Raw genomic sequence first — 24,481 nt, forward strand, 5'->3', positions numbered from 1 at the left:
TTTCACTCCAGATCTAGCGTTGCAAAAGTAGCGTTGGAGGTCAGTTGTGTTGTTTCTGCAGAGAATCTTTTTTTTTTTTTTTTTTTTTTCTTAGGGTTTGGAATGTGACAATCAAATGGCTCATCCCCAGGGACTCTATTAGGAGCCATCTGTTCTCATGAGACACTAGGGTGGAAAAGTGTGGAAACAAGATCATTACAGGCTATTGTGAGAGCAAAAAGTTTGACATTCTAGTTGAGATGCACTGAGTATTTGCCTTTTCTGATTAACAATTCCAAATATTCAGGAACCCATTCTGCTGCTAATGGGCTCAAAACTTGGATAGCACTATACTTTTTTGACTTAAGATGTGCTTCTTTTTAAGTTAATCTGTTTTTACTGTATGCATTTATTGCTTGTTTAATGCATATGTGTGTGCATAAGATTTTTTTAAACCCTAGCTTGTATTCCATTTTAGTTTATCATGCAGTAGAGAATACCTACATTTGTTTTACAAGAGGACGGACTTATCCAGATAACTGCACCACCTTTTACCTTTCTGACTTTCAGATAATGTGATTTTTCAGGAGTCTCTTTAATGGTTATTAAAAGAATTCTGTCACTTTATTAAGGAGCACCGAGAAAGCAGAAATGGCTTGGGGAACATCAGTGTAGTTCTGCAGGCATTTGTCTTTGGACCTGCCTTGTTGTAGGCTTTTTAAAAATGATTTTCAAACAACAAAAAACCCAACTCTAGTGATGAAATGTCATGGCACAAAAGAAGGATTTGAGGTATAAGAACTGAATGACTGGATACTGCAGCGTTAGAAGTGAAATGCAATTCAGAACTATGCAGTGCAGATCATGCATTTAAAGAGTACAAAGAATTTATGTGATCAAATGGATATTTCAACAGTGGTGGAGGAACAGAAGAACAGTTTTGTGTTAATGCAGAACTACAAATAGCTAATGTGTCTGTGAAAGGGGTAAATGTGAAATTATATCAGAGGTGTATCTAACAGCAATAAATATTGGAATGATAAAGAGACTAGTGAAACCTCATGCAATGCTTGAGCATGGTTTTGTCTCTTGTCTGAAGGTGAATTCAAACTGAAGCAGTTGTAGAGAAGAACTACAACGGATACTCTTTTAGATCTTGCCTTCGGATAATGTTGGCTGAGAAAGTATATAGTCTCTCTCAATTTGGGAGGTGAAAACCAGTGTGGGGAATGCTATTTATACTAAAGAGCAGTATTGGTCTGAAAACATTGAGTATAAATAGATTATGAATTCAGATTAAAAATTAGAGAAAGATTTGTAAAGATCAAAGGAGTGATTTTAAAAAATAGTCTTCAAGAATGAATAGTAGAAGCAAAAACTGTACTTATATATAAGACTAGTTTCGAATGTTGACATTTTCTCTAGCAGACAGGGATAGAGGTGATGACCCAGTGGGTCTGTTATTAAAGCAACAGCTTTATACATCCCTGACTTTGATACAGAAATTAGAAATGCAGCTTTGACTTGGTGATGTGTCACAATTTGTCGCTTCCATTGTGTAAGGTGCTGATAAAGATTAGAGTAAATAAAGTTTTTGGGAAAATACTTTCTGAAAATACTAACTGCTAAGATATTACCTCATTGCATTTATTTAGAACATGTCTTCAATCTGCAAGAGTGTTCCTTGGATGAATGATTAGGTATTATAAAGCAAGGTTAATATAAAGCATAAGTAAGCTCAACAAACAGATGGAAGCTAAAAATTGTAACTGCAAATGGGATTAAGACAGTTTTATTTACATTGTAGTTTGATTTAGGTTTAGGACACTTAAATAGATTTGGTGTTTCATGTAGGGCCAGTTTGGCTGCAGTCTGGTTTAGTTTAAAAAGGGTGTGATCCAGAGCTTTATAAGGTGCCTCACCCAGCTGTTCAAATATTTTGTTTTACTTTGCGATTTATAGTAAAATGTGTAGGATTATAATGAAGCTTTTCTGGCAATATGTGCAATAATGCTATGGAAATAAAATATTGACTTAATGAATGAAAGAACATTAAAGTTCGCCAAAAGTCCAAACTAAAAGTTGCAAAACCTTTTGGGAAGAGTTAACTATTTGTGTTAATGAAAATTGCAAATGCTAATGTGTACAATTGTTCTACCTCTAGGAACCAGATGTGCTACTGATTTTGCTGAAGTTCCCTCAATTCTGATGGAGTACTTTGCAAATGACTATCGAGTGGTTAACCAGTTTGCAAAACATTATAAAACAGGACAGGTAGGGAAAATTAATATGTAAAATATTGAAAATAGGAATAACTGTATTCAGGAAAAGAATCACATTTTCATGTGTTATTTGTTAATAATGTTTAAAGTAGAAATAAACGATGGATATAAATGATTTTAAAATTATAATTCTAATTTTTCAGAAAAAACATTAATATTCTCGTTGCAGAACAGATAAATGTAATCTGTAAAAGAATACCAGATCCTTGTATCCAGGGTTCCAATTACATATTTAAAACTTTCAACCTTTTTTTCCTACAAAGGTCATGTAGTTTCTACACTACACAAACTTAGTGCAGTAGGTGAACAACTTCTATGTGAATCAAGTTATGTGGAATGTTTTAATTTAATTACAGGTAAGCTATAACAAAAATATTAATTCATCATCAAGCTGTCTAAAGTCTGTCTTAAAATAAAGCTTGGGTAGCAAATAATGGAGATAAATGGAAATGATCTGCAGTGTTTAAAAACTCCCATTTTTAGCACAGTGTGATTGAAATATTTTGTGATTAAAAGTGTACTGCTTTATTTAGGATTAGGTTAAGATTAGGATTATTTAGATTCTGGCAGTCATGAATCTCTGCATTAAAACTCTGATCCCTTTTTTTCATAAAGCTATTTTATGCCAGTCTAATGCAAGGATCTACTTTTTATGGGAAATTTAGAAAACAGTGCTCTTTGGAACAAGGTGACTTTTGGTGGTTGCTTTAATGCATGGCAGCAGAACATGATTTATGTGTGTACAGCCATTTCAGAAATACAAACCAGTAAACAATAACCAAATATCTTTTTCTAGTTCTTTTGATTGCGGCAAGTTTCAGTGTACTCAGATGTGATGACTGAAGAATAGACTACCCTTCAACACAAAACCAAGAAAGCCTCAAGTTTTGTAGTGTTACACTTCACTGAAGCTTTTTATCCAATACTAAGCATTCAGTAGGTCTCAGTATTATGAAAGTGGAATTATGTTTACCTCCATTGAACAGTAAGAAAAATAGACATTGCTTCACTTCTATTTTACTAGATGCTGCCTGAGAAATTTGCTCTGTAAATCTACCTTTCCCACCCCACCCCACCCCCGCAGAATTGATTGCACTAAGAAAGTCTCCTTGAAACTTGGGAGTTAAAAGTACTCAGGAGTGTACATCATTTGTATGTTCGAGTCCACATACCAAAATCTAGTGTTCTCGCTAAAGTTCATGTAGTGTTTAAACATTGTGGAGTTAATATGATTGCATATGAGTTCAGAGAATGAGTTTGACTAAAACATCTGTGGAACATTATTTATGGCTTTGTATTTTCAAAATGGCTTAACAAATCTAAACCATGTTTAGTTGCATGGCAAAAGCTGAGAACCAGGCACTGTCCCCCATTTGGCATTTCTAAAAACTTCTGTTGATTGGTGGTGAAATCTTGCCCTTTCAGAGAGCAGTTGAGAGAGGTTTAACGTAGAAATTCAGTCTTCAAGGGGGCAAGAATGGATTGTGCTGGAAGATGAGAAAAAGAACCTGAAACTGCTGTGTGGCTTTGAGGGCTTTAGACTGTTGCTTTTTAATGTTGTTTTTTTGGGTTTTTTGGGGGTTTTTTGGTTGTGTTTTTTTTTTTTTTTTAAATTTAGAATGTATTTTTAAGCCATTATCCAATATATATAAATCTGCTTTTGCTTATGGTGGTTCATCAAAGCTAGTTTTAAGGATCTGATATCAGATGTCTGTATTTGTCATTTAAATACAAATAGATTGAAATGATCTTTTCTGTTCTTGAAATTCAGTGATTGTTACAGAAATTACTTTTATCTGTTGTGTATATGTTAAAAGTACTTTGAGTAGAAAATCCCAACTCTCTTACATTTACAACTTCACAAAAATCTTTTTTGGGGATTATATATTCTGTGCTTGTTCCCTGACTACTTTTTTTTTTTTGGTGTGCAAATGGAAATTTGAATCAACATTTTCTTCTCCATTTTTTTTTCTCTTGAAAGAAAAATAAGTCCACCCTACCCCCTTTTCAAGAGGGAGTAAGGAAGGTGGGTGAAACAGTTAAAATGTGAAATTTGTAAAACCATTTCATCCAAATGTTCTTCCATATGAGAACTTCCATTAAATTTCTTCTTACGAATAAAGAGACCAAGCTTTTCTGCTCAGTCTCCTAAAGAGAAGGATCTTTCCTGTAATGAATGTACCAGCATAGCTCTGTTGGATGTTGACAGAGGGAGGGTTTTTTACTGACCTAGCGTTTTGAGGAGGCATTGCAGAAAATTTGAAAAAGCATCCTTCTTTCAGCATTGATGCTTCTACACTGTAGTTTTTGCATGTAACTTTTAGGTGGTGTCATTTTTAACACTCCTACCGAACATAATTGCATCAGAAAAACTTGGTTGCATAGTCTGAGTTTATGATTGCCTCTTATAAAAGCCACTTGTAGAAGGACTGGTCCTGAGGATCCTCTCTCTGAGGATCAGTGCTTATGCTTATGGGAAGAGGAGGGGAAAGAGGTATTCTGTTGATTATTAAAACATATGAACTGTTTGAAACTGGGGTTTAGTAGCAATGCAGAAAAAAGTTTTGGTGGGCAGGCTTTCAAAGACGAGAATGCGTTATGCATATAGATGTGGATCATGAGGATGTGGTCCAAAGTATCTTGAAGTTTATAGAAAGGCTGTCTCTGCTTTCTGTGCATTTTGGATGGTTTTGCTGTTGAGTACTGAGGAGTGAAAAAGCTTGCAAGCTCTTCTGGCAAAAGGAGTGAGTCTTGTGAATTTAGTTCAAAAAGCTGGCCAGCACAAAAATATTTCTTCCAAGAAAGTAGCAAGCCTAGTTTTCCTTTCATCTTAAAGATAACTCAAAACAGAAAATCCTTGAGAAAAAAAGAAAAGAGTAGAGAGGACTGTGTTAATTAGTTACTCAAGTTGAATTACTCAGGTAAGCTCACAAAGTCAAGCCATACCAAAATGAGGTCGTAACAATGCTTAAGCAGACAATCTGGTGCATGTCTACCATTCTGTATCACTGTGTGTGTTTGTTTAATTTTGTTTGTTAAGTGCACAGATATGTGGTAGGTCTGTCGAGCTAAATAATTTTAAGCTTGTGTGTCTTTGGAGGCTCCCTTAAACAAAGGCCAGTATTTCAACTGTTCAAATTTGAACTGACTTCATTTTTCACAGAGGTGGAATTACAAAGGCAGTATTGTATTAGCATGATTACAAGAATAAGCCCACAGATAGTAAACAGTCGTAATATGTCGCAGTTACTACACAGCGGTAAGGACTTAAGCATGCTTTGGGACACAGAGAATTCTGTTCTTTTAGCCACCATGGCAAGCATGCTGAAATGTTCATGCCAAGATCTTAAAGTTACTTAATATAGAAGGATGGAAAAGTAGACCCTGAAGTAAAGCATGTAGCGTTTAAACTTAAAAACCAGAATGGTTATTCAATTAAAATAGTTTTAGCCAAAGCTCTGTGAAGTCTTTCTTTTAGAAAGAGGATGACAATTTGATTCTGTTTTTATCAGAGAGCTCATCTTGCAGGATAAGTAAAATAATCCTGTTGATGCATTTTTTTCTTCACCCAGCTGCTTATTAAGGGGCTGTATGAGATTGTAATGGAGCAAGGAAAAAGAGTTTCTATTGCCTGAAACAGCACATCTTCCTCAGTACATTCAAGATCTCAGCATATCTGTATGCCTGACGTTCACAGAAACAAGCTTTGGTGAGGAGTGGTGATCTTTGAAAAACCCTTTGAGGTCTAATTTTAGTTCCCTGAAATCTTAAATTTTAAAATCTCAAAGATGCTTTGGGAAAAATAAGTGATCTCCTTTTTATCATTCTTTCAATTTAATCTAATTTTGACAATGTGTTTCTGGTGCCAAATTCTGCTTGGCTTGTGAATTACGATCACAACACAGTCTCTGAGCCAGATCAGTAGCACTGACAGATTTCAACAAAAGAACATTCATGTCTTTCTCCTGTGCCTTTTTGTCAATAGGTATTGTCATAAGAATGATTTGTAATTTCCTGATTACTTGTTTTTTTAAGCTCAAACAGTAGAGTTTGATCTTCAGGGCAGAGTAGATCTACATTGTTTGTTTGATATTCATATGGCTGCAAAAAAGATAAAATTATTTTCTTGGAGGCTCATGGTATTACCTACATTTTACTTGGTCTCTAGAAGGTGGTGCTAAGCCATCTCCTGTGCAAAGAGATTGTAGTATATTATTAATGAACATTCTGTGTCTCCCCTCAGGAGTTGGATTTAGAACAGGATAGGTGCTTGTAGCAGAACATAAGGAAGAAATAGGTGAATACAGAGGTTGTCTTTTCAGCAGTGCTCTCCAGCTTGAGGTCAGCTATTTGCAGTACAGTCAAAAGAAAGCAAGACTTTCTTGGGTGGAGAGTCTGTGAGAAGTGCATAGCTCTGAACTGAGAATTAGACCTGGTTTGGTAGTTTCTTGAGCAGGGCTGGATGTGACCCAGGGAGTGTACAAAGTCTGTCCACATTGCTAAACCTTGCTGCTCTGTGCCCTAGTGAACTGCAAACTTGGATTTCCCAATTCAGTTGAGGATATGTAGGACTGTGGTTTACCAAAATGCCAATTAGAAAAGTCTTAGGGCCTTTTGTTCTTTTTATTTTGTATACCAGCTGAATGCCTGTGCACTTCCTCTTACCATCATTTAATATAGCTGAAATATAAAATTGAAAATCCATTATGTTGAAAGAGCTGGTTTGACCTTACTGGTAGGAGTGCTTTTGGCTTTAACACTCTTAAATTATAACTGTGTAAAATACACATATTTACTGTTGCCAGGCTTTTGGACGTACAGCTTTTTTAACACTGACAAATTACAATTTAAGAATTCCCGTCCGGTTTTCTTATACTTTACTGTAACCAAAATACAGGTGCCCCTAGAAGAAATCAGTTTTGTTTAATTGCATACTGCACTACTTCACTAGGAAATAAAGCCTCCAAAAAGCTGCCAAAACTTGCTGATAGGTTTGGTGCTTAATAACAAAATCTGTTCAAAATTCAATAGGTTTCCTTACACAAGGGTTTCTTCCATAACAACTGAAACTGTGTTATTGCAATCCCACATGTGCTTTAGTTCCAGGATGAAAAGTCATTGAAGTGCATACCTCACTCTGTGTAAGAGGATGAGACAAGAGGTGTTTGTAGAGCCAGGAGAAAAATTGTCCAACCAAAATACATTTTACCATTTGTAATTTTTTCTACTTTGTTTCTTGCCTTAATAACTTTTCTAGCTAATTAAGTAGTATTTTGAACAATGCTAAATCCAATATGGAACCTCAAGGTACTGAGCTACTAATGTCTTTATTGCTATGGATAACTGCCCGTTTACTCTTACTCTAGTAGTCCAAAATCGTCATGTAATTTGAAATAGAATTTTTGTATTTGGGAAGGGTAAATGCTGGCCTAGCAAGGATAGACTGTAGGACAGGCTTTGTGTTCATTGGTTCATTTTTCTGTGTTGAAATTTAACAGCTGTGCGCGTTTATGACAGGCAAAATAGTGGGTGTTGTTCTATCCCGTTCTTGACCCAGCTAACATTTGTCTTGGAGAAGAGGTTACAAGCCTTGGCAAGCTACTGCATAAACCAGCTGTGCAAGCTGAGAGTTTTTCTTATCTGCTTTAACTTCAAGATTCCACAGAGTTAATTGATAACATTTTCCTCACTTATGTGTAACTTCTCTGGAGTTGGGTTTTTATTCTGTGAACATTAACATTGTTTGTCTTGAAGTCACATCGTTTGCACAGAACCTAAACATATGGCTCAGCCATCAGGATCTGTAGACTTTCATGTATTATTTCTTAAACACTTCAACACACTATAAAAGTGTAGGTATGTTTTTAGAGTTCAGTGTAATACCAAACATCTGTATTACATTGTAAAACTTGTAGTAACTTTCTTAATATTTTAGCAAGAACCCAGTTATTTTAACCATATTTAATATGTTTGATTAAAAAACCTGCTAGCAAAAAGGGGAATATGCTTACTAGGAAAAACATCTATTGAAAAGGTTCAGGAAGCAGTGGAAGAAGTGTAAGGTCAAGCACTCATATACAGATATTCTTAAAGATCCAGCATTAAAAAATCATTGTATGTACTTGCAGATGTCTGGATAGCAATTCAAAATGAGTTTGCTTAATGACTTGAAAAATGTCTCTGACTTTCAGCCTGTGGTGGCATGAATAATTTAATTGCCACAGATGTGGAATAAATTCCATTTTGTTAATAATTTCAAAGAGTAGGTATTTACTGTTGAGTATGACCAAATGTTTTTTTTATGTGGGTTAGGGTAGAAGGCCTGATGCTGTCCCAGTTGAAGTTATGAAAACCCTGCCAGCTCAATGGGAGTTATGTGGGCAGGAGAATCTCTTACAGTATCTGCTTTTGAAGATCAGCCATGATGACCTGGGAGGACTTTAACTGCACCACCTGTTCTTTATCTCTAAAGATAGTCATAATATTTTTAACAGGCATATGATGGAACATAGGATCAATTTATAAAAAAACAAACATTGAGACACAGTGATTTCTTGATTGCTATGTAAATTACTTCTGATATCATAATTGCCTATTTAATGTTTTGTTTAGCAAATGAGCTTTCCTTCCTTATTGTTAGTTCCTCAATGCACAGCACTTCAAATATGTTTTTATTACCACAAGTCTTTTTTTTTTTTTGCATCTTCAGCCTTTTCTAGTAGTAAGCGTACTATTTACGAATATACAACAATTCTAAATGTGTCTGACTTGTTCTTTTTTTCTTCAAGCCACTACCAAAAAACATGGTGTCAAGACTATGTGAATCCAAAAAGGTGTGTGCTGCAGCTGATATGCAACTCCAGGTATGTTCTTTGCATTCTAGTCTCTACTTTCTATCAAGAACTTACAGAATTTATTTTAATTCTTGTAATTTTATCAGATTTTTATTTTAATGTAGACAAATTATCTAGCTATTTGAAAATTAGTGAAAATTAATTGATTTTTATATTAATTTTCATGTTTATTTTTGTGAACATATTCTGCTGTCTGCTTAATGCTAAATGTCTAAATCTGTAGCAAAATATCTTGAAAACCAGAGCTTTGGAAAATGGTTAGATTATCAGAATTCCCAAATGTGGTTTAAGATTCAGTTCTTAAATCAATGGAATTATTTAAGGAGAAGTTGCAGTACAGGAAGTATTGCGTAACTGTGGATCATTAAAGTTACTGACGTAAAGCAGGACTGAGAGATACTGGCCACCTTTTTAAAATCAAACCATGGAATCATAGAATGGTTCTAGTCCAACCCCCCTGCCATGGGCAGGGACACCCTCCACTAGACCAGGTTGCCCAAAGCCCCATCCAACCTGATCTTGAACACTTCCAGGGAGGGGGCATCCACAACCTCTCTGGGCAACCTGTTCCAGTGCCTCACCACCCTCACAGGGAAGAATTTCTTCTTAATACCTAATCTAAATCTACCCTCTTTCAGCTTAAGACCATTACCCCATGTCTTATCACTCCATGCCCTTGTAAACAGTCCCTCTCCAGATTTCTTGTAGGGCCCCTTTAGGTACTGGAAGGCTGCTATAAGATCTCTCCAGAGCCTCCTCTTCTCCAGGCTGAACAACCCCAACTCTCTCAGCCTGTCCTCATAGGAGAGGTGCTCCAGCCCTCACATCATCTTCGTGACCCTCCTCTGGACTCGCTCTGACAGCTCCATGTCTTTCTTGTGCTGGGGATCCCAGAGCTGGATGCAGTACTTCAGGTGGGGTCTTACGAGAGTGGAGTAGAGGGGCAGGATCACCTCCCTCGACCTGCTGGTCACACCTCTTTTGATGCAGCCCAGAATACAGTTGTCTTTCTGGGCTGCAAGTGCACATTGCTGACTCATGTTGAGCTCGTTGTCCACCAACACCCCCAAGTGCTTCTCCTCAGGGCTGCTCTCAATCCATTCCTTGCCCAGCCTGTAGTTGTGCTTGGGATTGCCCTGACCCATGTGCAGGACCTTGCATTTGGCCGTGTTGAACTTCATGCAGTTCGCACAGGCCCACCTCTCCAGGCTGTCAAGGTCCCTCTGGATGGCATCCTTTCCCTCCAGCATGTCGACCACACCACACAGCTTGGTGTCATGGGCAAACTTGCTGAGGGTGCACTCGATCCCACTGTCCATGTCATCGACAAAGATGTTGAACAGTGCCGGTCCCAGTACTGACCCCTGAGGAACACCACTCATCACCGTTCTCCACTTGGACATTGAGCTGTTGACCACAACTCTTTGAGTGTGACCATCCAGCTAATTCCTTATCTACTGAGTAGTCCCTCCGTCAAGTCCATGTCTCTCCAATTTAAAGACAAGGATATCGTGCAGGACAGTGTCAAATGCTTTGCACAAGTCCAGGTAGATGACATAAGTTGCTCTTCCCTTATCCACCATCACTGTAACCTTGTTGTAGAAAGCCACCAAATTTGTCAGGCAGGATTTGCCCCTAGTGAAGCCGTGTTGGCTGTCACCAGTCAGCTCCTTACTTTCCATGTGCCTGAGCATAGTTTCCAGGAGGATCTGCTCCATGATTGTGCTGGGCAGAGGTGAGACTGACCTGCCTGTAGTTCCCCAGGTCTTCTTTTTTTTTTTCCTTTTTTAATAATGGGGGTTATGTTTCCCCTTTTCCAGTCAGTGGGAACTTCACCAGACTTCCATGACTTCTCAAGTATGATGGATAGTGGCTTGGCCACTTCATCCGCCAGTTCCCTCAGGACCCGTGGACACACCTTGTGAGGTCTCATGGACTTGTGCACCTTCAGGTTCCTTAGATGGTCTTGAACCTTATCTTCTCCTAGTGGTGGTTCTTCATTCTCCCAGTCCCTGACTTTATCTTCTGCAACTTGGGAGGTGTGGCTAGAGCCCTTGCCAGTGAAGACTGAGGCAAAAAAAGTTAAGTACCTCAGCCTTCTCCATATCCTGGGTAACCAGGTCTCCTGTTTCCTTCCAGAGAAGGCCCACTTTTTCCCTAGTCTTCCTTTTATCGCTGATGCACCTATAGAAGCTTTTCTTGTTGCCTTTGACATCCCTGGTCAAATTTAATTCTAGCAGGCCTTTGGCTTATCTAACCTCATCCCTGACTGCTTGGACAACTTCTCTGTGTTCCTCCCAGGCTTCCTGCCCTTGCTTCCACCCTCCTTGCTTCCCCCAGGATCTTGAACTCCACCACTGCATGGTCATGGCAGTAAAGGCTGCCCTTGAGCTTCACTTTCCTCACCAGCCCCTCCTTGTTGGTGAGAACAAGGTCCAGCATGGCACCTCTCCTCGTTGGCGTCTCTGTCCCTTGGAGAAGGAAGTTATCGTCAGCATATTCCAGAAACCTCCTGGATTGCTTATGCCCTGCTGTGTTTATTTACTAGAATATGATTTGAGCTCCTTGTCTTCTGCAGCTGCCATAATAAAGTGGCAACTTGTTATTGCCATCAAAATTGGTGGCTGAGCTATAAAGCTGTACAACTTCTCTCTCATAGTGTTAGGAGCAGTAATTAAATTCATAAACCTTTATTTTCTGTGGGTAGATGTGATTAATCGGTCATTTCCATAAACAATCAATGTTGCTTTTCTTCAAAGGAAGTAAAGGAAATAGGGATTCTGTTTAAAATGCATATTTAGGGGTTTTGAGTCCTGCAACAGCAGTTCTCACATTTGAACAGTAGCATTCGCATCCAGCCAAGTTTTTTTACAGTGAGAATTTGGCTGCACTTTAGTATGCTACAAGCTTCTGCTGTGTGATTTTTGTAGTTTCATTTTCTTCTTTCTTTTGCCTTAAGCCGTATAATTTTTCTTTTTACAGTTGACCTAGTGTTTAGGTGAGATAACTCTGCTAGTACCTTAATAACGGGTAGTCATTATCTTTGAGATGTAGATAGAAACAAATTTAAAGATCAGATCTTTGTAATTCTTCACTTTGAAAAGTGCCCAAATGATTGCAACTCTGTCTAGAAAAATGAGTTGTGCTGGTTAACTGAAGTTGATTTTTAAAAAAGCAACTTAAATATTTGCAGTGTGCTCTGTGCAGTTATTTAAAGTGATTTAAAACTAATCAGAATGCTGCTGTGTGGACCTGTAAATGTCTAAGCGTCAGTTACACTAATCAAAACCAGACTTAACACTGTTTTCAGTGTATAGATTTTTTTTTCGTTGGTTATATTGCATGGATTTTTGAATTATGCTTTCAGTGCAGCACTGATTGTCAGTGTTGACTGTGCAGGAGGTGTGAAAAAGGAGGTTTCTACCTGTGGCTATACCTCTGTAACATGAAAATAACTGCACCCTCTGTGCAGTTCTGATTTTAAAACGCACACTTCTGACTCTGAATGGTTCTCATAGCTGAGAAACCAGAAAAGAATGTGGACAAGAATATAATTAATACATATTAGAGGGTGTTTTTGGAAAAAAACAAATTCTGGATTAAAATAAAATTTATACTGAAAATGCTTAGTGGTGGATCTCTATTCATGAAGTCTACTAACACAGAATAATTTGCCAATGTACAGACTAGGAACCACCAAAGTGATGATCAAGGGCTTTCACATGCACCTATTCTTTTCTGCTGTGTCCATACCAGCTATATGTAGATCTGACAGATTTCCCTTCTACTTTGCATATGTACTTGCTATAATCCTGCGAAGGGTTGAGATCAAATTGGCAATGTAGGGGCTAAATGGACTTGAATACCAAGAACACTTTAAGCCACTGGTGTATTAACAAGTGACACAGCCTCCCTGCCCTGTGTCAGGGGAGACGGCGTGCTCCAGAAGTAAGTCAAGGAGTCGTCATTGCATTGGTCCCATGGGATGGGCTGTGCAATCTCTTCTGCCGCTGCTGGCCCTCAGCTGCTCCTGGGGTCTCTGTAGGGTCTGTCCCAGGTGGCTCCAGACCCCAAAGCTTTAAAACTGGGGAGAGAACACCCACTTCTGGTGGGCTCAAATTCCTGTGGGTGCCTAAAGATTGACTGGTGCTGGCAGTGATGCGGTGATTAAGCAAGCTGCTTGCCCTCAAATTACTCTTGTGTAACTAAAGTTCAACCAGTTTCAACCCATGCCAAACGACCACGATGCCGTGCTGAATAATATTGTTCATTTCCTACTTCAAGCACCATGTTTTTGGAGATTCCAATTGCAATGCCCGCAGAAGTATGCACTCAGTTCAGAGACTGGCTGGCAGAGCCATTCAGTTTATTACTTCAGAAAAAGTGTCCCAGAGAAGTTGATTACATGGCAAATTCAAAGTTCCTTTGTAGAAGTGTGTATTGTTGCTCATGCAGATTTAAAAGTATAATAATTCACTGAAGAAAAATATGCATTTCAATCTGCAGGTGCCAAAGTATATATGTACTACTAATGTATATACCTGAAAAAAACTGTGAATGATGACTCTAATACCTTTCCTTCAGGCTTTGCAAAGAGTATATTCTGTATTGGTGACTAAATGCTATGAAAGCTGTATTTGATCTTTAAAAAAGAAAGAAAAATTGAAAAAAAATTTCCAGCAGTGAGGAAAATGCCTAAGGTTTTCTTTTTGATCTGTTCAGAAAATAAGTCTATCAGCATGTGAAAATACGAAACGATGCTGTTTTTTCATCGTAACTGTAATACCTCTGCATTTTCTTCCAGCTCATCTAATCAGTTACTCAGGAGGAAAGATAGGAGAATCCATACATCTTCTCATAAGGCTTTTGCCATGCAGATTAAGTCCCAGAGTCTTTCAGTCAGTAGTAACTTCACTGGAAAATGTGTAACTGTTTACATACTACTACTGTTAAGCAGACAAAGAGCTAGAAAGAACTGGAATCAAGTGAAACTAGTAAATACCAATGTCAGTGCAAAATAGAGAGACAGTATAAAGATAGATAACTTTGGCCTTTTTATATTTTTGGGTCTTTTGGGAAATGTGTTTTATTGACATTAGAAATCATCTTCTAGCTACTGCATGTGTTAACATGCTCCTCAGCAGTATCACCTAAAATCCCGTGGTCCTGGGATGTGTCTCCTTTTCCCATTTCAAAGGTCTGTGTAAACACACAGAACTGTGGTTTGTAGATGGGAGTGCTTATGGATATAAAGTTCATCCAAGTTTATTTTCAGGGATGGGGTTTTTTTAACTATGCTGTCCAGGTGGCCTGGCTCATAGCTTTCTTCCCACACTTTACATATGCCAGGATCGGAGGAAAGATTATATCTGGCTTTGGTGACTCATTTCTCTATTACCACATTGATCTTTAGGCAGTCCCTTTCACTGGCCTTCAGCTCCTGTTTCCTCACTGCCTGGCTGTGAGTTGAGCTTTTGCTCCAGCTCTCTGACCTCAAACTGCTTGACTCCAAGTTTTACGTTAGAGAAGGTCCACTGCAGTGCGGTCTACTCCATCTTGTGAAGAACACAGAAGAGCAACTGCAAACAGGTCCTAACAAAGCTGGGAGACAGAAAATAAGAGGATCAAGGCTGGGGTGAAGCAGGATGCTGAGGTTCCTGATCTTTGGTTTGGGTGTTTTGGAAAGGAGAGGAAAGTTGGTGTGAAATGACTCCTGCAGAGTCATGAAAGCCTAGGGTCACAGAAGAAAGTGAGTTTTCTAGGACTATTATTTCAGGTGATTTCCAAATCTATTCATGGTACTTACTGTTGGTCATATTCTCAGTCACCATTGCTACCATAAATGCTGTAGCTTTTGTTAAACTTTGTTTAAAAAAAAAGAACTAGGATTCTAGAGACCAGCTCTGATGATGAAAAGAACAAGTAAAGGCTTCTTTTTCTTCTAAGATAAGAGTAAAAAATATTGTAGTTTATACAATCTAGTATAGGGTTTTTTTTAGATTTTTAGTTTTTCATGTTATCAATATAATGATGGAAAAATTTAAATACCCCTGCAAAGTTTGGTTTGAAAAAATAAAGTACTTATTATTGTTTGCCATTTGGTGCAGTGTTTTCATGGAGTTATCCTCTGAACAGGTACTTGCTGCCTGCTCTCAGTTTGTAGATGGGCGATGTTAAGTGCTTGCATCTCTTGCTCAATGTTGCTATCTGGGACACAAAACTTGCAATGTCATTAGTGGCTGATTCTGCAAGCGTAGGTCTTATTGACCTATTTTCATCTCATTGCCATGTAGGAAGCAAGCAGGAAATTCAGGAGCAGTTCCTGCAAGTCATGGCTTCTTAACCCCTCTCCTTATAACCCTCAGTTTTTCTTGAAAAAAAATCAGTTGTCACATTTATCATTTGTGAAAACACCGCCAAAGGATTTATCAAGATTCTGTATGTTAGAAGGCAGCTTATTCAAACAGAAGGAATATGGTCCTTTAGAAACAGTCACATTTTTGGTCTATGTCTTGTATCCAGCCTCCTCCCCCTGGTCCCAATGTTGAATTCTAGTAAATAATTAGTTAAAAATGTTTCTGTACCCAAATTTCATAATAACGACTCTTTTCACATGTTGAGGGGATTGTGTTTTTCAGATTGCATAAACCATCCATTCTCCATGGGTAGAGAATGCCTCCAAATGACTTTTTCTCCATAAAATTTCTGCATTTTGTGGTTATAATTCCTAAAACACTGTGTTTATCTCATTGGGAATGGTATTGCAGTATCCCTGGGAGTATGACTGGGCCTGAATCTCTAGCCAAATTATTTGCTTCATCTCTTGCGCAAAAGTTTTTCTGAGGCTCCCCACCATTCAATTTTCCTATGAAATGTGCCTACCGCAGGATAGCCTGACCTGAACTCTTTGGCTTAAATGTCTGGATCCACCAAACTTCTCAAAAATATCTTGTGTTGCACAGCAATGGGTGTCATCTTCTATCTTCCCTGGACTTCCACAGAATAGGAAATCTTCATATTAAAACACATATCTGTGTTCCGCTGTAGTTCACAGCACAAAAATTGCCTATGAACCAGCTCTTACCTCTGTGGTAAAGCACCCTCATGGTGTAGCGTGATCTCAGGCTAAGCTTGCACTGCAGCAATTTACTGCTCTGGTTGTGAGAGCTAAACCAAAGGAAGCATCTGCCTTAGGACTACACCGTTCGAGTGCTCTAGCAGAAACTCAGGAGCATCAGCAGCTCCATGTGCAGCTTCTTATGTTCACTACCTGGGCCATAGCTTGCTCTGCAGGTTGATGTGTTTTCATGGCTGCATGAACATGTCTTGGAATAGCTTATTTTTCTGTGTCCACTCAACTTTAAGTCTTTTTATTAAATCTATTTTAAAATATTCTTTCTGAAAAGGAGAATCACTGGAGGGCTTTAGGGACAGGTCTTAATTTTATTTTAAAATGCAAGCAATTTAGTACTGCATTTAGTGTTCTCGGTGATCTAAACACGGATTTATGATGGGTCTTGATGGTAGTGATTGGTGTACTCCAAGAACCTGTTCCTCTCCTTGTATGTTATACTAAAAAGAGAAAATTTACAAAACTATGTATTTAAACTCTTCCCTCTCCCTATTCTCTCTCTCTCTCCCATTCTTTTCTGTTTGTCTTTTTAGATTATCAAATGCCAACACTATGTGCCAAAAACATGCATGTATTTTTTTTTGGTTTTAGGTATTTTATGCTGCCTTGGACCAAATCTACCATGGGAAACATCCTCTAAAAATGTCAACCACTGAAATTTTAAAGGAAACACAGGAGAAAGTTTATGGATTGCCATATGTACCTAATACAGTGAGTAGAACCATACTGACCATATAAACTAGACCTTTTATTTGATAGCATATTAATAGCACTACTTCCACCCACCCATACACACACAAACTGGCGCGCTTATTGTTATATTGTTATGTTGAAACAGCTTGCTTTCTTTCAGCCACTTTATCCGGAGAGGAGTGTGTTGGAAATTTTCAGCTAAAAATCAAAATTTTTGTACCTGGTTTTGTATAGGTATAGTCTTGTGCTGAGCCTAGTTACTTTTTCTTTTATATTCTTATCAAGAAACAATACATTGGAAAGAGAGTTTCTTTTAGCTTTGAAAAGGACTGCTTCTAAAAGGCAGCAAAGCACTGTGCTGCATGTTGGTGTTTGCATACCGTAAATGTCAGCATGTGAGAGCAAGTCAATGTGAAGTAGGACTTGGGAGTGATTTGTTCCCACTGTACTGCTGTGACTTCTGGCACACCACTTGTTTATCCTTTCATGTTGTATCTGTAACATGGTCTGAAAGAGTAGAACTCAATACTTTAACAGAGCTACATAATTTTGATCTTCATGATGACTAATTGTGCATTTGTTCTGTACTTCATGTTACATCCGAAGGTGCAGTTTGCTTAGATAATAGATATTTCCTGGTCTGTCTGGAGTTGAATTCCCAGCCGGAGCATAGCCCAAATCACTGTTTGACACTTTGGTCAGAATAGCCAGATCCTTTCTCTGCTTTCTGCGTCTCAGGAAATGTACTGTTCTCCTTGTCAACAATGTGAGACTCATTCTCTGAGAAGTGTATTAGCAGAATTATGCTCATGGAAACTCCACTGCATCTGCTGGCCTGGGAAAGCCAGAGGAGTGGAAGCAAGATGTCTTCAGAGTACCATGTGTGACTTCTTAGCATGTTTATAAGTGGTGTTTTACATCATTCTTCCACAGGTATTAGTTACCCAGTGAATGGAACGGTTCCCTGCTTTGAAAGTTAGTCTACGTTTTTTGTTCCATCTGAACAGTTTTTATTTAACTGTTACCTTCAAAAGAGTAACATTTTATAATGAATGTAGCCTCAATGTGAAGAAAGACAGCAAGTTTTGGCCTGGAACTTTATCCCAGCAAAATGTACTGTGAACTTTTGAATTGTCAGAAAGCCTATGTTCTTTACATTTATTGAATATAGAATTGGTGTGTCTAGTCAAGACCTGTAATGCAATTTAAATTTCAGTAAAACTTAGTGGAAAATTACATTAGAAGAATATCAGCACTCTGTGGAGTAATTCATGTCTGTAATTTGGCTTGCTGTCCTTTGCTGCTCTTTTCCCTGAACTTAAGATACGTTTTCAGTTTAATTTGTAGTCCTGATAAAAAAGATAAATGTCTTGAAAGTAAAAGCTTTTTTTAATTTTTTTTTAAATGAAGAGAATATGTTCCTTCTGTTCATTTAATTTCAGAAGTAGATGTTGAAATATTATAAGAGTGACGAGCTCTTATTTTCATCTGTCATTTGTCTAGGTACATACATGGTTGGCAGAGAAAATGAAGTATTTTAATTATTTGAATTTTAACTGCTTTCTATTGGTTTAGATTCGGTTATGAATTGTTGTGTTAGTCTTGTATATTTTAAGTTAGTGGTGTTGAGTAGAAGTAATTCTTCCTTAGTGAAGATTTTATGGCATTAATATGGTTTTCTGTAGTAGCATTGTCCGTCAGGGCTGCACAAGTACCCATTATTATCTCCTCCTGATAACCCTTAATTCCCTCTTACTGCTCTTGAAGGGCAAGTAAACTTAGTAAATATCCTTCAAATGTACTTGGGCCTCAATCTCATGTGCAGACTCATTTTCTGAAATAGAGCTGCAGCAGATATCTTTAGCAGATGAATTTCTGTCTTTCTGAGGCACAGCTCAGATAACAGGACAATTTGTATGCGTCTTTTTGTTATAGTAATTTCAAAATGAGGAGCATAAACTGCCCCTAATATATAAATGCTGCTGTACCTATGTGGTGATACCTATTTTAAGGTATACCAAAGCATCATCCTCAGCAAATATCCTGTCTCATGTGCCAACAGTAGGAGGGGTAATGGGAAGAAAATCCTGTCAAAGTCTGTATTTGCCATCCAGATAGGTTTTACACGCACTGGGGCAGTTGGCACCACATGCAGTAGTATTTGCATTGGCTGCATTGACACAGGTGGTCGCAGAAACTAGAGCTGTATGCAAGCCAGAAAGGAAGGATGGAGCAGAAACCGTAGACAGATGGAAGCACAGAGAAACAGCAGTCCACAAGACTTTGTTTTTCTGAAGAATGCAAATCTCAATTTCTGACTGGCCATTGCTTATCTATTCAAAAGTACACAGGGTTTAGATGCTGGAGGATGAAATTCTACTGGGATTTCTTTGCTCTGTTACCGAATCCAGAAGCTGATGACTGCCAGGCAGGGGGGCAAGGAAATGTATCTGCCTGTTTTTGTAGTGTCTGGAGGTTTTGTTGCCAGAGGAGATCTGTGTTACTGTGTTTGGAAAATGAATAGAATTTTTGCACAGGCTGGATGCTTGAGTCCTTGTGATGCCTTTAAAATGCAATCGGTCTTCCTTTTGACTCTTCTAAGAAAGCAAGATAAACCAAATAATAATGACAACAACACATTTTCCTGCCATTTCTTCCAGACTGTACTTGTTGTCAAAATCTGTGTGCTGTGGGGAATTCAGTACTTAGCTTTTACTCCAAACTTTTCTTCAAATCATAGCTTATTTCTTACATCTGGTAAAGCCAGTTTCCATTTACTGTGACCTGCCTTGCAATCGATTACACTATCTGCTTTTAGAGTGTATCTCCTGGTCTCTTCTACCTTTGTCTCCAGGATGCCCAGAGAGACTTTTAAAAAAGTATCAGGTGACCCTTTGATCCACCTGAGATGTGATCAAAGTCCCCATGATCTGTTGCTTAGTCCCCTGCCTGTCCCCCAAGTTCAGACTTGAAAACTACTTTCCTTTGAGACAGTCATCAAAACTTAATGATATGCCATTGTTAGTCATGTGCCAAGCATAATAATTCCTATCTCCTGCTGTGGTTTTCGGTTCAGTATGGAAACAAAAAATGAGACACAGGGTAAACAGGTTCTACATTGATAGTGGAGATTGCAGCCTCCTGCAGTTACAGGAAAGAACTCCCAATAATGAAGTGGTTTTACAGTAAGCACCAGCTGCCTGAATCATCATATCTGAATTTTCTTTGTGAAAAATTGAATTAGTTTGAATTACTGATTCTTATTTTCAAAAAAATTATTATGGACTTACATATTAATTGTCTGTCCATCATAGTAACTTTCCTTCATTCTAATCTGGAAGTTTGGTGGGAGATGCTGGTTTGACTTGTGACTGTGAGGAAAAATGATTTTGAAGAGTGAGGCACAGTGAATCTGGGTTCTCTTTTAGATCGCTGCCAAATAGTCCATTCTGCATTTTTTAAAATTATGTGGCCTTCTGGTAAGCTTTTCTTCCAGAAACAGAAGAATTTCTTGAATACAAAGTGTTGGAATTAACCCACACACATCATTATAATTGCATTCGATAGGAGTGAACATGTTGCTATGTAGGGAGCCTTTTGAAATTTTTTGGAACACTAAATAATTTGTTATATCCCTTTTTCCCCTTTTTGCATGTTAAGTACATATTAGTTCAGAAGGACCACCTCTACTGGTGACCTAAAATTTAAAACAGGTTATAGGTTAATTATGCTTATATACTTTTGTCCAGAGTGCAGGTTTCTTTGGCTGTACGAGAATTTCTTAATGGCCTATGGTTGCTAGTGATTAGAGAGACCAAATATGTTAGCCAGCCAAGTTTGCCAACAGAAAACAAGACAGGTATTGTTAGAGGGTATCCTAGAGGGAAGATGTGTATGAAAAAAGGTGTATCACCAATGCAGTGGTTAGTCTTTCTTCTTCCTGCAGCTGGGGGAACTCTGCCTAGACAGGGATCCTGACCTTGGAAGACTCCATCTAGGTCCTTGTCTTAACTTGCCGGGATTTTGTCTGTCATGTTTCTGACAAAGGAAATCAATGGATGAGATGCAACCTAACATTTGGAGTGCTTGCTCAGAGAAGCTGTCAGGCACTGCAGGAAGACATGGCTTGCCATGGGTGCTGAGAACACAAGGATTTAATTAACAGGATGCATATAAAGGCATCTGGGAGACTGGTCAGCTAAAGAGGAGTTGGTGTCACTAGAAAGAAAGAACCAACTTCTTTGCAGAGAAGAAATAGTTTCTGCACTGCACATTGTCACCATGTACCCAAGTCCCCGTTTTATTTTGTTGAAGAACACCTGAGAGCAAATAAGCAGTTCAGCTGTATGCCTCTTTTTCCTTCTTAGGACCCTTAGGAGTTTGAAGGTGACCTGACCTCACGCTTAGTTTTGTTAGGTAAGCCAGAGGCCGAGGCCAAAAATGGAGACAGTGTGGTTTCTTAAGTTCTGTATTGCAGTTTTGTACTGATCATAATCACTCTCAATAGTGGTGCCGCAGCGGAGAGTACTGTTTTTAACAAGCTCATTCCTCAGCCTGCTGAGGGCTGGTTGGCAGTTTTGAGTGAAGTATCTTGTTATTGAATCTGCCGTCCATGTCATTGTGGCGTCTGTTGTCTTAGAATTTCTTGTTAGGTCTTTGGAGTGACTAATAAAGTGGAGTTATAACTGCAGTCTTGTATAACATTTCATGTGAATATCAGTAACACTAGAAAGAGAATAAATAGTCAGACTGGAAAAGCAATGAGGCAGCTGTCTTAAAATAAGTAAGCGATAACCCGTAACCTCTGAAGGTAAAAGTGGTTTTGATTTCTGAAAACTTGACTCGAAGTGGTGAATATGAATCTTGAAATTATTGGTAAGGAAGGCTAAGTAGTGCTGCCTATTACATTTTAAACTGTGATTTCACTTCATACTTATTTTATCTCAAATCTTCCCAAATTTGTCTTAGATTTATTAAGTTAAACTAAGGTAATCATAGAGCCTAAGCAGAACTGAAAGCTTGATTAAAGGAAATGAAAAAGAACAGCTAAGTATGATGATTCAAAAGACACTGTGTAGTTATCAAAGAGACTGAACCGAAGACACTAACTATTCTGTTGCAAAGAAGATTTGGGAATAAGGAACCAAGCCATTTAAAGACCTTACTAAGACAATAAAAAATACAGATCATTATATGACTGGATATAATTACTAAAAGAATATTAAAAGTATTCAGAAGAAAGAAGGCTAGAAATGTTGAGTTGCAAAATGCAAGTAGTAAGGACAAATACAGTTCCATAACTGCTGAAGAAATAAGAGGAGAGCATGGATTCAGTGGGGGAGAGAACAACAAAGAAGTAGCAGAACCAGTTATTAAGCAGTTCATAAGTACCTTGAGAACAATCAAATGAACAAAATCACCATGGTTTTGTTAAGAACCATCTGAGATGCAAAAAATCCACTTCTTAAGAAATTCTTTGACCTTGGGAATAGGAAGGAAGCGGTTGACAGCATAACTCTAGATTTAGCAAGCTTTTTGACACTTGCAAATGGTAATTCTACAGCAAACTGTGGAGTTATGGCTGAGGCGACATGTAGAAAACATGCTGAAGGAGCAGGTTAAAGCTTAGTTTCAAGCTGGGACATTTTCAGTGACTTCCAGACAGAGGTCTGTCCAGGAATTACTGCGGTTCTGTGTTTTTGTTAATGATTTGGGTGAGAGTTTGTCTATATTTATAGAAGATCCTTCAGTTGACAAAGATTGCAGAAATCATGGAAAGTAGAATTTAAATGATCCAGAGAATTTGGATCCAAAGTAGTTTGTATTAGGAAAGCAATTAAATACAGAAGTAAAGAACATGGGATGCTGTTAAAGAAACTCATATCTGCTTTTTAAAAATATATTTTAATATTTGGCATTGGGGACTTAGGAGTGGGTAGCGTTGTGTCCTGTAGTAGGTGTCTACCTCTTAAAAGGATGTAGAAAAACTGAAAGAAATATAGAGAAGCAGTTTTGGAAAGATAATAAGTTTGGAAATGTGACCTATGAGGAAAGTTGAGGAAATGGAGTTTATTTGGCTAGCAAAGAGAAAATTGTGTGGGCACACATGACTATGTATGTTCTGGTATTGAAAACCTCTTATGAAAAAAAAAAAAATGGAATTGAGACTGTGATAATTTGTTTCTTATGCGTGAGCAGACAGTAGGAGGCAAAAACCGGTTTCATTTACAGCAAATGTGATTATGGTTAGTACCAAATATTTTAAAATCTTGTTAGTCTTTTCCCTTGTTTGTTGAAGAGGGAAGCAGACACCCAGTAGGTCGAGGATCTCCCTTATAGGGGATTTCAAAGAAAGCACTGTTGTAGGTCAGAGAGACAGAGATTTCATAGCAGAGTCTGAGCGCCTTCATAGAAGATTGCTTTTCCACTTTTCCTCTCTCTTCAATTACTTGAAGAGGCACTGATGTTGCTCATATTCCACTTTTTGGAGTGTTTTGAAGAGAGAGGAGTCGTGTCATTACTCAACCTCTTGAAGTTTGTGTAACCCCTTCAAAGTAATTTTTTACCTTGCCATGTTGGAAACCAAAGTTGTTTACACAAAGTGCAAATCCCTGGATTAGTTTTCATATAAGCCTTCTTAAAAGTATACTATAAAATCAAGTTGAAGAGTCTGGGTCTGAGGAAAAGATTGGTAAAGGAGTGTGCAGTGAACTCTGGGGAAGTGATAGTTCTATAAATAATTAATAGCTAAAAGCCATTTCAAAAAGATTGGTGCCCTTTTGAGGTCAGTATTAAAGTAGACGCTGGGACTTTCAAAAGCTCTTAAAGTCACCCTTCAAGGTTTGTTTCTGTCTTTCTGGAGTTGAGTTCATTTTATGATAAAGAAAATGCTGATAGCAAATAATTGTGAAGATTTGTTTTCTGGTGGTAATATGACACTATTCACTGGGCAACTATCTACAGCAGCAGAGTGTTTACAGATATCATGAGATATGAAGCACTTTTAAGGAAATTCTTTTTGCAAGTGTTAGCCCCATGAAACTCAAACATACTTTAGCGATAATATTTACATGTAGCAGACCATTTGAAGCAACAGTGCAGGAAGTAGTTGAATACATCTCTTGGTAGCATTGTGAAATAGCTATATGTGCTTTATATATATATATACACATACACACATATATGTAAATGGAAATTGCTTTGTTTAGTTTTACATATTTCTGTTCTCACATCTCACATTTCCTTTTTTTTTCCAGGATTGCGGTACTGGAGCTATATTTGATAGTGATCGATATAAGTGAATATCGTTGCCGTACATACAAGCTAGAGGGCCTGAAATGAAATACTTTTCAAATGTAGTGGGAGATTGTCCTTTCTATGAAAACCTTGCAGTCAAAACAGAAAAGAAGGAGAGAGAGGATGTATTATCATCCTCGCTTAACAGGAGGTGGCATTTAGACTGGGGGGGGGGGGGAAGTAGTTTCTTCAAGTTCATACTGCAGTTTGTGGCAGATTCAGGGTTACAATCATTGTCCCCTAAA

General features: G+C 38.1%; 1 protein-coding gene across 2 annotated transcripts in view; it reads left to right on the forward strand.

Annotated features, from left to right (window-relative positions):
* MIPEP (mitochondrial intermediate peptidase) overlaps window positions 1–24,481 on the forward strand; it is a 78,528-nt gene that overhangs the window by 36,764 nt on the left and 17,283 nt on the right. For both annotated transcript variants that reach the window (XM_075742170.1, XM_075742171.1), the window contains exons 14-16: window positions 2,144–2,253; window positions 9,050–9,124; window positions 16,839–16,958. In XM_075742170.1, the coding sequence (XP_075598285.1) occupies window positions 2,144–2,253; window positions 9,050–9,124; window positions 16,839–16,958 (305 nt within the window). The remainder of the gene's footprint in view (window positions 1–2,143; window positions 2,254–9,049; window positions 9,125–16,838; window positions 16,959–24,481) is intronic.

Source organism: Balearica regulorum, chromosome 1, assembly GCF_011004875.1.
Source record: "Balearica regulorum gibbericeps isolate bBalReg1 chromosome 1, bBalReg1.pri, whole genome shotgun sequence".
NCBI classification, from domain to species: Eukaryota; Metazoa; Chordata; class Aves; order Gruiformes; family Gruidae; genus Balearica; species Balearica regulorum.